This window comes from Electrophorus electricus, chromosome 25 (genome assembly GCF_041902795.1).
Source record: "Electrophorus electricus isolate QZ-2024a chromosome 25, ASM4190279v1, whole genome shotgun sequence".
NCBI classification, from domain to species: domain Eukaryota; kingdom Metazoa; phylum Chordata; class Actinopteri; order Gymnotiformes; family Gymnotidae; genus Electrophorus; species Electrophorus electricus.
In genome coordinates this window covers 9,015,001-9,033,279 of record NC_137521.1, presented here as the reverse complement: position 1 = coordinate 9,033,279, position 18,279 = coordinate 9,015,001, and the positions used below count along the sequence as shown (strand labels likewise).

The following is an 18,279-nucleotide window of genomic DNA, read 5'->3' as shown; positions in this document are numbered from 1 at the left end:
ATCATTGTGTTCCAGTTCCTTTTAATCATAGGTAAAGAGACTCTCAGATCTAAAGAAATAATTTTCTCAGTATGACCTACTTAATAAACCAAATGCAGTATTTAGTGTTTTAAAAATTTTTGTTGTTGTTTCAGGTTATTTTACTTGCATTCTGAAAGTGGACATTATATCTGCACAGTTAAAGCTGTTTAATATCTGGTTATGGGCCAGTCTCATGGCAGCTGCAAGTCATCTGACCATCTGATAATGGTCACGGATAATGGCGCCATTCCAGCCGTGTGATGTGGCTCAGTACATATGTAGAATGCTGTGAAGGAGAATGTGCTCCTGCTTGATCTCTGGGAACATTTTAACTTCACTAACAAAAACGTGTACCTGTTTATATAAACAAACATGCACATGAATGCACACAAATACATGGACAGCAAATAACCATAAGCATTTGTATAAACACGCAAACTCCTTGCACTTGTCTCCACACACGTAGGTAGACAGAGGCAGCAATGTGAAACATGTATCTGGGGCATGGTAGCACAAAGATAAGTGCACCATCAGAGTTGCTGAATGTGGCAGAGCCGGTCAGCCGGTGCTCACACCTATCAGACCATCTGTCCAAGATAACCCCTAATCTCATGTTTAGTCTGCACTTTATCTTTAATCTGGAACTGAGGGACAGGGCCAGCCATGTGTACCACAAACCTGTGGCATCGTTTAAGACACCTGTTACACCAGTAAACAGCATGAACCACTCTAAACAATAATAACAGCAGAATGGCATCCTGTAGTGTCTCTCACTCGCAGAAAAATGATTAGATACGTGCACAACCCAAGTTATGCATGTTACATAATACACATTAGATTAAACCTTTAGTAAGTAAATTGAGGTTAAAATGATTTTCACCTGCACCAAACTCAACCTTAAACATGAGAATGACCAATAGTCTACACCCATTCTAGTACTGACGTCAAGCTGAATAATGTATCAAGTGGCTTGGCTGGTGTTACTCAGGGATATGGGCCTGAGAGACAGTCCTGTGCCAGAAGTGGTGGTGTCCCTGTGTCACTCGTGGGGTGGTTCCAGTACAGAGGGTTGAGTGATTCAGCCCTGTGACGGCAGTGTGGTTTTCTCCCACTGTACTTGTGGGGCCTGCTACCCGCCCCACTGGGCCAAATGAGGTCACGCTCTGTCAGACACACCCTGTACATAAAGCTGTTGTGCTTAATTGGTGTATTAGAGCCCAGTGCAGCAGCAGAGAGCAAACTGGCCAGCTCTGCACTGGGCTGCGGTTTACCCAGAATGCACCCATGACGTTCCCATCGCTCAGGGGACCTGCTCCATTTTTCTCGGTGGGAAAGAGGCTGCAGTCAGGATGAAAAGACTGCAAGCAAGCACCAACACTCCCCTGTGTTCATGCTGGGCACGAGAATGGAAGCAGTTTGGATAAAAGCACATACAACCCAGCAGGCATCTTGAAATCAGAGCAAGACAACACTGCAACCAAGAAGGCCAAACAAAGAGGCAGAAGTAATGCATAAGCTTTTACTGGGCCACCCTACAGCATAAGGGCTGGAAATAGTGCAACGCACAGTGGGAGAAGTACCCATAGACAAAGCCATTCAGCTACACAGGATTTCTGGGAAGCAAATGCTTTACTTTGTATGCAAACAGTATGGGTACCTAGTATGAGCTTTTGCTCAGCCTGTTTCCTTTTCAATTTTTTTTTTCTTTGAGTGTCTAACCTTCAAAAAGGTAACTGCGAAACAACATTTACAGATCATTCTAGTAAATTTATTGTTGCGTTTCATTCTTTAAAATATACACCGACGCCAGACAGACCGTGTGATAAATCAGGATTTTAGAAGCAGAGAGGGATAGAAAAAGGCAAGGGGGAGACAGGCAGTCAGGTGTGGAGAGAGGAAAGGGACCATCCTGCGTTCCTTTGTGTTGTTCCTCAACTCCCTCTGTTTTTCCAGTCTCTTTCACTGGTTTTGTGCTCTCTCCGTCTGTCCAAGCGGTCATTCTGGACTGGCCCTGGGGGTCTCTGTGTTGACATGTACCACACCTCACCTGCCACCATGTGCTTGTCGTGGCTGGTGCCATGGCAACAGATAGTCCAGAGCTCTCTGGATGATTACCAGGGCCCACATGTCAGAACCAATCAATGGTCACTGTACAAACGGAACTCAAGTCAAGTAGGGATACATAGCATCCAGTCTGCAGACGCACAAATGCCCAGGGAGAACAAATATCAACAGAATGGTTTCTAGTTAATGTTTCTGCATGGACAAATACTGATGCAACATGTTCTCCTGTCTAATATGAAGCAGGAAGATGACACTTAACAACACTCATCTCTCAATAACCTACCCACACAAACTCAAATGTACTTCATAAAATAGTCCCACCAACGTCATTGATGTATTCAAAGAAAGTGCTTCTTAAGTGTTGGATGGTGTGAGCTCACAATGAATCCATTCTTCTCTTCCCCAATATCCATTCTACAGAAGAGGCGGAACCATTACAACAGGAAGAGCGAACAACAAATTGGCTCCATTGGGAGGTGCTAGAGCCAGGCTGTGTCTAAGAAGAGAAGCACTCGCAGAGCGTTGCTAGGACACATGATCATTAACAAAGTGATTCAGTTGCATGATAATTAGCGAAGTATCTGCAGAGTGCAGAGTTCTGTTGTGGCTCATCTCCTGGAGCTTCTGTGTTGTCAGGGGCATGGCCTGTTGCTAGGGGTTACTTGCAGACAGCTTCCAGAGCATCCAGCGTGCGTTTGATGTCTCTGATTTGAGCAGCAAGCGTCTGTATAGGCTGCATGGAGCGATCCAGCTCTTCACACCGCGCCATTAGTGTATACATTCCCTGCATATGTCCGTGTGGGTGCACATGCGGACAGGCACGCACGAGAACATGCGCGCGCACACGCACACACACACACACACACACACACACACACACAAACACACACACACACACAGGTAAACCTAAAAATCACAATAGCTTATTCAACAAAAATTATTTTCTTTGACGACTTAAGTTAGTAACTAAGGATTAACACATACACACACACAAAATACATTAATGGGCCATTCCTATACCTTTATGCTCATATCCACAGATTCTCCCAAACTGTCCACAGAATCCCTGTACGTCTGAATATAACCCACACTCAAAGCTGTCATCTAGGGAGAAAGAGATGGATACAGCAGAGAAGGGGAGATACAGATTGTGGTCAGAGCCAGAGCTTTTGGGCATGGCCCAAGCCGGCCAATAAAATCTCTAAATATAGTCAAACTGCTTCTTATAAGAGTCATAAACCTGAAAGAGATACTGAAATAAAAGCATCACTAAAGGAGCAAAATGTAGAAACCATTTCACATGACTTCAACTTTCCCTACTAAGCCAATGTTATTGATTTGTAACGTTGTTTATAGGGTCATGTTCAGTTGTTTTAAAGTTTAAAGTGTTTTGAGTTCACTGTTCTGAAAATATAAACATTTCAGAAACTGCAATTTGGCAACTGAGAAAAACTGTCTAAACTGAAGGCTTTGATAGAGCTCACATTCTGGATGGTTCCGCTGAGACTCCGGAGCATTATCTCTACACTGTGCGCCATCTCCTGTGTGTGTTTGTGTAGGTCCAGCAGCACTGACGGATCTATGGGCGGAATGTCTGCTGGTCGCCGCAGTGACCCACGACTTCGAACCACAGGCCCCGAGCAGTCCGCTGCAAAAGATGCACGCAAAATTCATTATTAATACACAAGTCATCCTTTTTTCATGCAAATATCAGGACGCAAGCATGCAGACAGACAGACAGACACACTCACAGTCAGTGTCCAGGCTGGGCCGGGAGCTCATTTTGATCTTCTGCTCCAGGTTCTTGGTGATGAAGTGTGTGAGATCTCCGTCGCGGCTCACGGTGCCCTCCAGCTCCAGGGCGCTGGATATGGTGGCCCTGCGGCCCTCAGCCTGCCCCCCTCTAGTACCCAAGCCCCTGGACCCACCCCCACATGCCTCACTGAGCCCGTCCAGACTCTTACTGTCCTGCATGCCTCGTACCACGCGCTCCCGGTCCCGCTCTGGTGCTGAGCGCACCCGCACCTCCGCCATCACATGCATGGGCCGCGGCCAGTCATCAGATTCTGGCAACATTGGGGGCGGGGCTGAGTCAGGAGGTGGGGCTGGAACCAGGGGTGGGGCCTGATCAGGACTAGTAGAAGCAGAAGAAGGGTAATCACCTTGAAGAGCAGAATTGGGGTTGGCTGGCTCCATGGGTGGAGTGTTTGAAACGGTTATGTCCTCGGTGGTAGTCTCTTTTTTCACTGGCTAAGAAAGCAGACAAGTTGATTACTATAAGTGCATTTAAATTGACACAGCACATAGCAGCTTGTACATGCAATGTCACTTGTATTTTGGAATTTGAAGCATTAGCTCAATAGAAAAACTAATTTATGACACGACTACACACCAAGACGGAACCTATCTAGGACTATGACTTTCAGGATTTGCCTTTTCATAAATAGGATTTAATAACATGGACAGATGATATGGGCCTCACCTGCACAGAAATGTCTGCTGTGTGCTGATTATCTTCATCTTTTTTGACTTCCTTCCATTTCTTAACCTGCTTCTCCTCCACCATTCCCCACCCATCACTGGGCTGCATGTGTGCTGGGCCAACTGTATCCATAGGCAAACCGTCCTTGTCCAGTGGTCTTGAGTGAGGTGCATGTTCGTGCCGTGACTCGTCTATGTGTGCAGGGCTGTCATCGCTGTAAAGTGCAGAACGTGTGCGTGTTTGTCTGCACACCGGGTCTGTGCTGTGGGCTGTATGTGCATGAGCTTCCGAAAGTGTTCCTTCCTGTTGGTCTTGCCCCAGACAACCTACTTTGTCTTGACACTTAAGCTCCTGGGAGGTGGCGCTGTGAGCCGCCTCCCAATCGCATGCATCTGGAGAGTCGGAAGTGTCAACGCCATTAGTAGCCTCCTCCACATCTTGGCCAATCCCAGAGGAGTGGCTCATCCCTCACCCTGCTACATAAGAAATGTTATCAGTCACTATCATACACTCCACATCTCCAACGTGAGCTTTCTGTTCTAATTCTGCATTATCATTACAATCATTCTCATCAACCTGAACACAGATGTATAAAAACAATCATTATCTCTATGTATACATCACAAAAATGTAAACCTTTGATAGAAAGGAAAAGTAAATAAGCATTTCTAAGCTTTATTTGAATCACTGGTTGGCATCGTACTTGTTACTGTACTTAGCTATTCTTTTTCGCTTGTCCTCGTAGTCTTCGAATGACACAGACCATAAATCACATCACAGCTGTTATGGGACATCGAACAGTGTAGCCACAGCATAAAGAAAACTAGCAAACATATGCGAAATATGATCCCCATATTAGCAGCCGCATATACTGTTAACAAGTAAAGAAAAAATAACTAAGCCGTCTTCCTGGTTAGACAGTGTCGAGTTTTGTCTTAAAAGATTTAGTGATTGTGATTAAGCTACGTGGTAAATCGCAGCGTCTTCTTTGTCAGTTAACGTAACTAGCTAACTATCAAATTTGAGGAACTGAAGGCCTAGGACGGCGACATATTCAGATAGTTTAGCTATTAGTATTAGCCACCTGGAATGTCATACACAAGCAAGCTAGCCAATTTACTGGAAGCGAATGCAGCAGCTGTGTTTACAGACTGCAGATGTACGACATACCTTAATGCATTTTCTCTAACCGATGCAAAACAAATCTATGAGTAGTTAACAACCCAGAGTCACACAAGTACTGTGACGTTAGCTAGCTGAATAGCTGGCTGGCTGCTGTTGGAATTCAACGATAGTAGCTAGCTAGCTAACAGCTAACTGAACAGGCCTGAAACTTTCTACTTCGGTTACTTACATTCTGGGCGTCACCGATGATTACTTTCTGGCCTGCTGAAAACTTAAATTTTGCTACCGGGTGCCAGGAATATGCCGCATAAAAGCAGTATCGTGAATATTAAATAAGATAGCTAGCTAAATACTTACCTCTGCAGATCTTTCCTGAGGATGAAGGTTGCCAGGAAACTAAGTCCGCAATAAATATCTGTCGTGCTAAAGCGCAACGGATGTAACAACAGTTCCACATTACTCATTCTGATAGAAGCGCAACCTCTAGTCCTCCCGCCGGCCCCTTGTCCACTCAGATGTAACAATCGGACAGTCAGACTTGTACAATAGATTCTTGATAGATCATGAATAAAATGAACACGTTATTCTGCCCAAATATGTAGATTTTTTTTTTTTTTTTTTTTTTACAGTGGACGGGCCATCCATATTCTCATCCATGAAATCTTAAAATTTTAAATACAATAGATTATGTGTAAACAACATTATATATTGTGCATAACAAAGAGAGGACTATTATTACTAAATATGCTAAATTCAGACATCAGACTTGCAGACATGTAGTACCATTATCTTGCCAGGGGTGGCGACAACCACCTGCTTCAGCGTGTGACGCAGTGAGCAAAAAATGGTCGCGTATACATTTACGTTTTAAATATCACTTACTTTTGCCATTCCCTGTACAGATTTGTGGATCTAAATTAAAGGAAACTATCCATATCCATGTATCCATCCTCTTTACTTAGCTTTTCGTCAGCGTGGGATTTGCTCCAGAGCCCTTACTATGACCACAACTTGTGAAATGAAAGAGTCTGTTTTTTACTTGTACCACAAATTCCTGCTAAGGGCCTCTTAGGCAGAGCCTGTCCCATGAACCACACCCATCTCAATCTCTTTCTGTCTCACTCTGTCTTACACACACACCCCAAGAAAGGAGATGAAAGACTTTCCATGTCTTTAGGCCATCATCTCCCAGCTGCACAGAGCCACAGTGTGTCCTCATTAGCCAGGTACCCCTTCCCACACACACAAACACAAGTCATGCTTCTCTCTCTCTCTCTCTCTCTCTCTCTCTCTCTCTCTCTCTCTCTCTCTCTCTCTCTCTCTCTCTCTCTCTCTCTCTCTCTCTCTCTCTCTTTATTTATTTATTTTACCAATACATTATTATTTATGTGTGTATGCTATAGGGTTCTGCTGTATCCAAGGCAACATGCCTCGCTAATTTCACAGTCCTGTTTGGAAAGCAAGCAGAATATAATTTGATTGCAAAATTCCAGCATTCATCAAACAGCAAGCTGAGCCCACACAGGATTTTTTAGAAACTGCAGGTCAGCAAGAGTTCAAGAGAGCCTGCTTCCTCAGGAGTGACCTGACATATTACACACCACGACATAAACTGAGTGGCACAGAATGGTCCAAAGAGGGTGAATTTGTGAGTGTGTGTGTGTGTGTGTGTGTGAATATTTACTAAAGCAACTTTGAGTACATCATGTTTATTTCACACAAAGCAGAGTTTAGGAGGATGCATCTTTAAGATGTTCACATATTTATAACTATTCATTACTTACTCTTATATTAGGAGAACATACCAAAGTTCCTCCAAAAAAACACATTAAACCACTATCTTTCTATCTCATTCTGTGTCCCTCTCTCTGCTCATTCTCTTTCTCATCAGGGTAATGAATCAAGATCACATTTAAATGTGATAAAACTTCTATATATTAGATTTAGATATGTTATGCATTTGAATATATATATATATATATATATATATATATATATATATATATATATATATATATATATATATATATATATAAAGATATATTCAAATGCATAACATATCTAAATCTAATGACATGGTCAACATATGAAAGCATTTATATAATCTTGTTTATTTCAGTGTGATGACATTCCATTAGTGGTAGAACTCTGACTTTTAAAAAAACATTCTTTGCATGCTATTACTTCACATGAGATCTCCCATTATGGCCTAATGTTTGGCCTTGTTCATATCCTAAGCAGACGCTGATCAGTATTCTGACTCTGACGCTGGCCGCATACTGCCCAGCCTGAATGAATTTAACTGAAACCATTCATGCATTCAGAGATCAGTTTGATTCATTATATGTATCCCAGGCCAGTAAAAGCCAGCACTGGGGAGTGGCTGAGTTACAAGCTGAAATATATTTTCATATTAATTCCGTTTTGCAATAGTTCAAAGTTAACATTTTCACCAAGCAGTCAGATGATTTAATTAAAACAGCTGTTAAATTGTATAGAACCTTGTTATTATTCATAATAGTGTTTATAGGAAAAGTTACACAGTTGCAATGGGTCAATATGATCTTTCACCTTTTAATGTAACTATACAAGCAAGAGCTTCAATGTTTGCCATAGGTTGCATGCAATTAGTCAAATTGGCCTGTGTGCAAATTCCTATTACCGTTACACTAATAGATTCAGAAGGCGGTTTTCCAATGGGGTGAGCAGACCCTGACAACTATCAATTAGAAAAGTGGTCAGTTGGTAGATAGGCTGTCATAAAGCATACCATCAAGTATGCCTTGTTTTTCATGAAATTTCAAGTGCCAAAATTGGCTAGAAACAGTTCAACTACTGTGAACTACTATTCCCTTAACTTCTTCTTTACTACAGTAAACTGCTTTCATTTAGCACATTTTTAGGGTATATTTCCAATGTCATCAAACAGCAAGCACAACAATTAATTAAAATAGTAAAAAAGGGAATTATAGGTTCATACACATATATCAAATCACTCTATAGCTAAAGGAGATACATATATCAAATCTCTCAGTAGCTAAACGGGATTTCGTCAACAGTGCTAATTCATCTATTAAACCATGTCAAATTTCATTCAAATGAGTATTTGTCTCAGTTGGTAATCAGTAAAGAAAACAATTATTGAGAATACAGTTTGTGTTTATCATGAGTCAAGACCCAGAAGAGGTAAAAATAAATACAAAGATAAATAAAGAAAAAAACACTTACAGCAATACATAGAGATGCAGGTATTTTAAAAGGTACATTTGTTCTTCAAATCCAGCAGCCTTTTAAAAACAAAGAGCTTTTCGTGATGTTCCCTATTTCTGGGAGGCTTACACAGACTGCTCCCCCATTTTGAGACGGCTTATTCCATGTCTGCATAGCACAGTCATTATATTAATGGCCATCTGTTCATTAGCATAACCAGTAAATGGCCATGTCCTCAAGTCCATTCTCCTAGTTCTTATAACAACACAGTTCATCTTTGGGGTCTTCCCTCAAACAGGCTGCTGCCATGCCATTTGTACATAACTGCTTAAGAACAGCCTTTACAATGTCCCATATTCAGTCTTCCCATTGCTTCAGAAAAACAACACTGTTTTTCTCATCAGACTAGGTTTCTCTTCATGCTTAAGCTTGTAAGTGTGTATGACATGCACGTTGATGTTTGGGTTTTGGCTTCCGTCCACTGGAATTGTGGTTTAGAGTTGTAAACCTTCACACATATCTTTTGTGTATGGTACAGCTATCTCTAGGTGCTTCGGGGAGGCCTCGGAGCAGCCATCTCCATTTTGCTTCTGTTCTTCCTCCCTCTCCCTCTCTCCCTCTCTCCCCCTTTTCCTCTGTGTTTGTGTTTCTCTCCTTTTTTCTTCTCCCGCTTCAGTGCCAGTTCCCTGGAAGTCTTCTCTCTGTTGGGGTGGTGTCGTTGGCCCATCTCCTTGCAGTACCGTTCCAAGTCAGCATTGTGTATGAGTGACATTACATCCTGGTACCAGGGCTGCGAGGAGTCTGGCCTAGAGCGCTGAGCAGGGCTCCACACGCTCAGGCGAACCGTGACGGCCGTCCAACGGAAACCATGTTCTTCCAGCTGACAGTGATATATGCCCCCATGATTAAGCTCCGCCCTCGGGATCAGAATGCCTCTGTCAATCACCACCAGCTGATCTCCGGATGTCACCTGACCAGGAGGGAGAGGGCAGTTCAGAGCTACAAGCTTTGTGCACTGGTGCATGTTATTTGTTTTGCATGTATGCATTTACCTGGTATTGCTCTAGACTGTTCTCTCCTGTTTGCTTAAACCAAGTAACTGCAGCATGGTGGGATTTTGGCAAACACTCAAGATAAGTGCTGTTACCCTCAGCAACCATTATTCTTTTCTCCTCTGTTTGCACCTGTAGGCCAGCTATGCAAATATATAGCAAATAAATGAACACCATTTGTAAAAACAACAACCATTACATCACTACTGCCTTGAAAAATTGCCTTTTGTGTTTAAACAAATATTAGGCTATAGTAGTATTGCTACCACATCATTATCATAATTACAGTATATCTGCTGTAGGTCTTAATTTGTTATAGAGTAATATTTCATTATATCACCGTATGCTGGATGTCAGCTCAGAATATTAACAGCAATGCATGGTTAGCACAAAGTTCTGAGGTGTTTGAGTGGGCCTATTAAACATGAGAATTCTCTTTGTCTCTTACCTCCCTGTCTGACACACTGGTTTAAAGGATTCCTGTCATCACCAGCCTGACGAGTGTTTCTCCTACTCATAGATAGATATATAGATAGATAGATAAATGCAAAAATAATAGATGTAAAAGTGCTCTTGTGTGTGTGTGTGTGTGTGTGTGTGTGTGTGTGTGTGTGTGTGTATGTGTGCTGGCGCTCACCTGCGTGCGATTGGCATATAGTGGCTGCAGGCGTGGCCATCCCAGGTGCAGTATGGGTCTCTAGCGATGCAGCACTCTGCGCAGGCCTGGCCATATAGGTCACACTGGAACAAAGCCAGCTGGGATACCCCCTCCGCAGAACCCACAAACAGCCACTGCTCAAGTGAACACACACACACAAAACACGGGATAAGCACACTCGTGCACATGTGCAAAAGTTCTCTCACACATACACACACGAACACACATATGCACACACGCATTCACTCAGGTTCTTGTACTTTTGGTAACTCTTTTTCCGGTTTCATATTTCAAACTCTCCACTCAGGCTGTGTGGGGCACGCCTCCACCCAGGCCCTGACATCTCCTCACCCACCCTTACACTGTGCAGGTGAAAATGCCTTCCACTGCTGTACATTTGTCTAGGTGCATTACATTGCTTATACGTGTGAAAATTCACACTTCCGGAATTTCATCTGTCTGCACTGGAGTTGCCATAGAGACGCCTTACAAGATACATGAGGGTGGGTGCAATGTCTATGTTTTGTGTGCATGTCTGGATGTGCATGTGAGGAGGACAGAGTCAACATTAATCATACCTTCTTCTTGGACAGTGTCATAGCGGTGATTGGTGACCTGTGCTGTAGGGGAGAGGCGAATCAGGGATCAGCAGATGCAAAGGTTCTCCAAGGTTCTCCAATCACATCTGCCCAAAATGCCACATGCAAAAGCACACTATACCTTAAAAACATGTAGCTGCTCCAGTGTGACCTCCTGATATTGTCCTCTCTCTTTAGGGAGGTTAATGGACTTTAACACCAGACCAGAATCTAGATAACACACACACACACACACACACACACACACACACACACATTTAAATCACACATATGTCTAACAGACCTTCATCTCATTCATGGTGTACTTGCCATTGTACACATACAAACACATACACACCTGTTCCGATGAATAGAACATCATACTGCCCATCCACAGCCTCCACTCTGTCCACGACGAGGCGGGTCAACTTATAGTGGACGCCCACTCTGATCATCAGTGGTCGGCCATCTACGGGAAGCACCACTTCCTTCATCAGTGGGTGGGTGCGGCTAAAGAAGATGACGTCGTCGGGATACTCCCTCGTTGAACGGAAGCTTCCATAAGTGCTGCTTGGACACTAGAAGGTGATAAGGAGAAAATGCTAGGTTGACAATACAATACTACAGACTGTATAATAGTGTAGTGTTGTTAAGAGAAAATTAAAACTAGGACTCCTGAACTAAGCTATAAACAAAAGAGACTCAATAGTATTGGTCACTAACTCATCCCTCCTTTTTTTCATTCATCAAAATATTTGATGCTTTTATAACATCCCCATTAACAGTAGCAAAGTTTCTTATGAAGCATCATGTTTGACCAACCAACAGTAAACCTTATGGCCAAGTAGGGCACATTATGGTTACATCATGCCTTGAAATCTAAATTGTAATGATATGATAATAACTCACTGTTCCAGGCCTCGGATAGGGAACTCTGCCAGTAAACTCCTCCCACTTGTACTGTGGCCCCTCCCTGTGGTAGAAGTTTCCTTTGAAGGCACGGATGATGTCCTGCATGCGGTACACACACACTGCAGATCCATTTAACACGTCACTGCAGACACAGAGGAGAGAATGGTATACAGTTTTATAATGGCTGTTTTCATCCTTTTCCTGTTTTCTTGAATGGATGGTACTCTTTTCATGAAAGGTAATATTTTAGCTAGTAAGAAAAATATTACGTGAAATACAGCAACATTCTTTTTTTTTGTTCACTTCATAGTTTTGGGCTGACAGTAGATGTTCAGATTAGATTTGAATATTCCTGGATCTGAGCCCTAAGCTGAACAGTGTGTGAGCTGTAGACCAGCTACAGCTGTTGAACAGCCAGCAGAACTCCACTCACTGTTTCCATAAGCACCAGTCTGAAATTTAGCAGCAGTGTACTCCACCCAGTGAGCGGTTCCAAAACCAAACCAAGGCATGCGCACGCACACAGGCAGACGCACGCGCTGCACACAGACGCACACAAGCTGCTTGTTTTTGTTAATACAAAGCACACTGGGTGTATATCTTTCACATTTCACAGATGTTTCTCTACTGTCATCTAAATGCTGGAAAATACTGTTGTATGATATGTGTCATTGGATGACCACACACACACACAAACACACACACACACACACACACACACACACACACACACACACACACACACACACACACACACACACACAAGGAAAGGAGGTTCTGACCACTTTTTCTTTTTTGGTATCACGCCGTTGCAAACATCCCAACTGACTAATACTGAGAGTATGAACTTTCTGTGGTTAGCCAACAGGTTCGAAGCTGTTAAACCAGATAAATACAAGGCATACTTGTGGTGTATTTCAAGTGACTTCTGTGGTTGATTACTGCAACCTATTACTGCAACCCATCTATTACAGATAAAACAAAGCTTGTGTATTACTGTGTGTTGTTGTGTTGTTCTATATTACTTGAGCCAGATAATGCTACAGCAGGGTTAGGTAACACAGTATATCTGAAAGGGTAAACATAACCCTACCTTTAACCTTACTAACTCAAACCAAGGGTTTTTGCTCATTTTGCTTTTCTAGTCTTCACAGTTAATTAGAATGGGAACAAGAGTTGTTTCCCAGGGTCTTCATTTTTTTTTTTGTATGTGGCCCACAAGAACACTAACACCACTGGATTTTCCTCATTAAGGCCTAAGTGACAGATGAGTGTGAGTGCGGCAGCGGGCCGTATGCTTCATGAGGCTTTCCGCACTCGTGTGGGCTCACCTTGTAGTGGTAAAGAGGCCATAGATCAGAGGGCTCTTCCTGTCTTTTCCGTACTGAATGAAGATGTCCTCTGTTAGGAGAATGAAGCACAACATTAGAACGAACATGAACATGAACGTTTACATTTTCAATGGCCTACAGGCTGTGTGTGTGTATGTGTTTGTGTGTTTGTGTGTGTAGGTATGAGTTGCCAGGTGAGAGAAAGGGTGAGAAAAGTGAAAATAAAAGAACCCCAACAAAACAAAACAGTGCTTCTAGTGTTTTTTCTAGGCAGAAGAGGAGAGTTTGAGAGGCAGACTGAAGAGACACTGGAAATGAAGGTAGAATATCTCATACATACATGACAAACACAAGAAAACATTTTTCTCACCCCAGTCACACTCTTTTTCTTTGCAAATAAACTCGCACAACCTCACATGCTTGTGGTTTTCATATGCCTCTCTCCCCCTCTCTTACACACACACACACACACACACACACACACACACACACACACACACACACACACACACACACACACACACTATACTGTGTTGGGTATACTGAGGAGCCACCAGTGCATATCTGTATTCTCACATTCCTACTATTTCAGATATGATCAGACCTCCTATCTCAGGTCACACACACACACACACACACACACACACACACACACACACACACACACACACAAAGACAGATAGGTTTAAAAGATTATAACACACACACACACACACACACACACACACACACACACACACACACACACACACACACACACACACAGTGCTCTCTCTCCCCTACCTCTCTTTCTGTACAACAGTATGTAGAGAAGACTGTAACTACAAACCAGGGTCACACTGTGTAGTCTGAATATGATATTGTCTGTTATGATACTGGTATCACAAATACATTTCACACAAATATGGTGCTTGAAACTATTTCTGACATGGTCAAGGACAGACAATTAACTGTCCTTCCTGTCATGACATTAGACCTTGCATGCCAATGGGTTTCAATTGCTAGAGTTAGAGATATTTTAAAGTATACTTTTAGAACAATGTAAGATTAGTATTACTAGTCATGCATATTACTATTATAAATTAAATTAATGTGATAGGGAAACAGTCTTTTCTGTGAGAAGTGTAGTCTTTTTGCAATTTGAAGAGAAATGTATGCTAGCATTTATTGCAGCAGGTTAGAATCACTGCTTCACAAGTGAAAAGTGAAACAAATTCAGAGCTTTTAGCAACATAGAGTGTGTCTAACCCATGAGTGACTAACCCATGAAGTGATTAACCCACAAATAACTAACCATAAATGACTAGTCCATGGTTGACTAACCCTTGAGTGACTAACCAATGAATGACTAACTTGCAAATGACCAACCCATAAGTAACAAACCCATGAGTGACTAACCCACAACTAACCAACAAATGACTAACTCATGAGTGACCAACCCACCAATAACTAACCCATAAATAACTAACTCACGAGTGACTAACCCACCAATAACTAGCCCATAAATGACTAACTCACAAGTGACTAACCCGCCAATAACTAACCCATAAATGACTAACTCATAAGTGACTAACTCATGGCATCACAATGCTCAGCCAGTGCTGAGTCCCTGAACTATAATAACCCCAAAGCCCATAATACAATACATCTTCTCACTCCTTTTGTTCCAGAATGTTTTTCTTCATCTTCTCATCTCATGCTCCACCCTAATTCCTCATTTGTTTTGCTTGTTTCTCTTTATTGTTTTTCTTCTGTTCTGCTTCCTTTCTCTTCTTTTATCCCCCTCTCCCTCTCTCTTTCTCCATCCCTTTCACTCTCGCTCTCTCCCCTTTTCCTTTATTAGTGAACTCTAGTTTCCCTAAACAAAAAGCTAGGTTCTTCCTGAGAAGAGATAGTTTTGTCTGACCCGCACTCATTCGTGCTCCCCTCATCCTGCCCCTATCCTCCATTATCCCTGTAAACATCCTTCTCTCCTCATCTCTGCCTCTCGTCCCTGCTCATCTATCTATCCCACATTAGGCCTCCAGGCAAACTGGAGACAGGATGAGGGCAACACAGACCCACACACTCATGATTGCAGCTTTATAAAGTGACAAAGCACATCCTCTCAGGCACATAGTGCAGCTTCACATAGTGGTGAAGTACACACAGACACAGACAAGACTCTCTCTCTCTCTCTCACACACACACACACACACTAACATGACACAAAACATTTCTAAGATACGCTAATCCAACTATAAAGAAATCCCAAACATATTTCAGACATTTGTAAACAACCCAACCATGCCAGAAACCAATAAAACCACAAACCAAATAAAAACAGTTGCTGCGTCTGACTACACACACACACACACATACACACACAAATTCACCAACTTGGACAATGACAACCCTGCATACTAATGCCTGAGTGAATCCCACCCTAACATATATTTTCTCTCTCTCTCTCTCTCTCTCTCTCTCTCTCTCTCTCTCTCTCTCTCTCTCTCTCTCTCTCTCTCTCTCTCACACACACACACACACACACACACATGCACGCACACACATTCCTATCCTTGATCCATCCAGCATAGTCAGCAATCTGAATGATGTGTGTAGCAAAAGTGGGGCCACTAAATTATAATTGAAAAATGACCTTTGTATAAGAGTAAAACTAAGAAAAATTGGCACAATCTTTCCTAATTGGGAAGTTAATAATCCAGCACACAGACACCACTATTCCCTGCAGCAGAAGCATACATTTACTCAAACACCACACCAGGTCACATTCTGCAAAAACAAAGCCACATATATTTAGATCTACTTCACTTTCAGCACTTCAAAGATCAACTGTTTATACAGTTACGATCAATGGATGGAAGCATTCAATGAATTATTTACTGGCTTTCATAACAATAACATAGCAATATGCTCTTGGTTCCACTGACTGACTACAATTTGTTTCCAAGATAGCAGGTCTGAAACAATTTTTTATAATTGGCCTGTCATGCCCGGTTGATACACAGCCAACCCCATACAGCTCACAGCTCCCTTCTACTTCTCTGTTCACAGTCACCATGTATTGATCACTGCACACACCTGTCTCTCACACCTGTCTCTCATTCCCCTTCACCCATCTAATCCCCACAGTTCCTGAGTCCTGGCACCGCTTGCCTAAGACATCCATATAAAAAAAGATCTATAAAAATGATTGTTTTCTCCACCTGCAACTCATTCGTGCTTCCAACATGTGTCACAGCCTAGTTTGATCGTCAGCTAACGACTACTATTGTGCAAGTACACACAGCAGTATAAGGTCTTCCTCATTCCTCATCTTACTGGCTTATTATGGATGCTACATGAATATTTCATAATAAACACTGGGTGAATCCAGGGCCAGTGGTCTGGGGCCAGCCCACTGCAGTACTGATGACCACACATTGAGTCTGATGTAAACTACTTGCCCACTGAGCCCTTCACATCATGAGGGCCCCTCATGCTGGGAGATGTAGTTGTTCCATGCAGCAGAGCATAGCACAAATATCACATTGATGGAATTCTCATAACAATGATGATGGCGCCGTGAAGCATGTCTGAGGTTTTGGGGGTTGGGGGGTAGGATGGTATTAATGTTGCAATGGCTACATTGCTGTAGTTGGGTTTTCTATATCTGTGCTGGCGTGCCCAGTGTGCCCAGTGTGGTTGCAGGTTATCGCTCCAGCCAAGCAGGAGCACGCCTGACTGACTGCTGGAGGGTGGAGCCCAACTGACTGAAGTAGATGTTGCAGGCATGCTCCCACCTGGTTGCAATGAAGACCTGCTGCCACATACCAGCTCTTTGCAGATCAGGCTGTACAGTCCTGATGTATAGCACTATGATAGCACAGGGGCATGGAGACCATGCCGGTCAATTGAGTCTGTCACGTTTAAGGTGTGGCAGGTGCAGATGTGCCAAGCTGAGGTGACCCTGAAGCCAGTGTCTGTGTCAGGTCACCGCTAAGTGGGACGATATGATGGAGGCTTGGATGCTAACTGCTAACTGCTAACAGCAAACCGATAACTGCTAGGATTCCGTTCTTCCTGCCCAACCTTTTTCAGTTAGGCAGAGAGGGTCCGTACAGAACGTGATTTCACATTGCTCAGTTAGCTGACCTGGGCCTGATTCTTCACTGAAGACTTAATGGACTTTATAGGGGAGTTTGATGGCTTGAGTGGTGTGTGTGTGTGTGTGTGTGTGTGTGTGTGTGTGCGTGTATTTCAGCAAGCCTCGGCACTGAAAAGTTGCTTACTCTACAGACAGCTTTTGCTTACACAGACTGTGATAAACTTGTCTGTGTGTGTGTATGCATGTGCGTAAACACTGATCACAGATTACTGGTACATCTTGCTCCATTTTCTGAGTATTTTCTAAGTGGCAAAGAACAACACTACCTTAGGAGTTCTTAAGATAAGACCAAATGAAGTTGATATCTGAAAAAATGTGTATAAGGTGGAATGAAGTTGTTTAGGTTATGAATGTGTGTGTGTGTGTGTATATGTGTGTGTGTGTGTAATACTCACGGAGTTGGTCAAAGTGTGTTTGTATGCCTCCAGGGCCCGGCACAGAACAAACCAGTCGAGCCTTCTGAAATGTACTCCACTTATTCACCAGGCTACGCTGACCTCCAATGTCATTCTGTAACACACACACACACACACACACACACATTAATGTATCATCTGTGAGGGTCTGAATTAATTGATTTATTCTCCATGTCTAATATGAGTACTATTTTTTTTTGGTTCAGCACAGACAATTTATAAGCAATTTTAACAAAATCCCATTTCCTATATTACAGCTGCAGGTATTGCCCTGGGAAATGCA

At 42.8% G+C, this 18,279-nt stretch overlaps 2 protein-coding genes across 3 annotated transcripts in view; both read right to left on the bottom strand.

Moving 5' to 3' along the window:
* Positions 1 to 1,767: 1,767 nt before the first annotated feature.
* On the bottom strand, positions 1,768 to 6,199 carry borcs6 (BLOC-1 related complex subunit 6). Of its 2 annotated transcripts, none has more exons than XM_027007647.3 (6): positions 6,050 to 6,199; positions 4,568 to 5,043; positions 3,837 to 4,335; positions 3,570 to 3,733; positions 3,106 to 3,189; positions 1,768 to 2,869 (listed from the first exon to the last, which is right to left on the bottom strand). In XM_027007647.3, exons 2-6 carry the CDS (start codon positions 5,030 to 5,032, stop codon positions 2,744 to 2,746), a joined length of 1,338 nt encoding a protein of 445 aa, XP_026863448.2. In that variant the 5' UTR covers positions 5,033 to 5,043; positions 6,050 to 6,199; the 3' UTR covers positions 1,768 to 2,743. The 2 variants fall into 2 exon arrangements, with proteins under 2 accessions (XP_026863448.2, XP_081563786.1); XM_081707660.1 differs by having other exon boundaries at positions 4,568 to 5,040; positions 6,050 to 6,196.
* Positions 6,200 to 8,252: 2,053 nt separating this feature from the next.
* Positions 8,253 to 18,279, bottom strand: part of sema3h (sema domain, immunoglobulin domain (Ig), short basic domain, secreted, (semaphorin) 3H) — a 20,047-nt gene continuing 10,020 nt past the window's right edge. The window contains exons 8-17 of the mRNA XM_027007646.3: positions 17,976 to 18,090; positions 13,434 to 13,503; positions 12,100 to 12,244; positions 11,549 to 11,768; positions 11,333 to 11,421; positions 11,191 to 11,232; positions 10,592 to 10,746; positions 10,403 to 10,464; positions 9,955 to 10,097; positions 8,253 to 9,872 (exon numbers count right to left, since the gene is read on the bottom strand). Coding sequence (XP_026863447.3) covers positions 9,447 to 9,872; positions 9,955 to 10,097; positions 10,403 to 10,464; positions 10,592 to 10,746; positions 11,191 to 11,232; positions 11,333 to 11,421; positions 11,549 to 11,768; positions 12,100 to 12,244; positions 13,434 to 13,503; positions 17,976 to 18,090 — 1,467 coding nt within the window. The 3' untranslated portion in view covers positions 8,253 to 9,446. The remainder of the gene's footprint in view (positions 9,873 to 9,954; positions 10,098 to 10,402; positions 10,465 to 10,591; positions 10,747 to 11,190; positions 11,233 to 11,332; positions 11,422 to 11,548; positions 11,769 to 12,099; positions 12,245 to 13,433; positions 13,504 to 17,975; positions 18,091 to 18,279) is intronic.

Coding starts and splice junctions, on each gene's coding strand:
- borcs6 (XM_027007647.3), bottom strand. CDS start 5,032: ATGAGCCACTCCTCTGGGATTGGCCAAGATGTGGAGGAGGCTACTAAT. Junction 3,734..3,836: donor GCCCAGCCTGGACACTGACT/GTGAGTGTGTCT, acceptor CATCTTTTGCAG/CGGACTGCTCGGGGCCTGTG. Junction 3,190..3,569: donor TCAGCGGAACCATCCAGAAT/GTGAGCTCTATC, acceptor CTTTCTCCCTAG/ATGACAGCTTTGAGTGTGGG.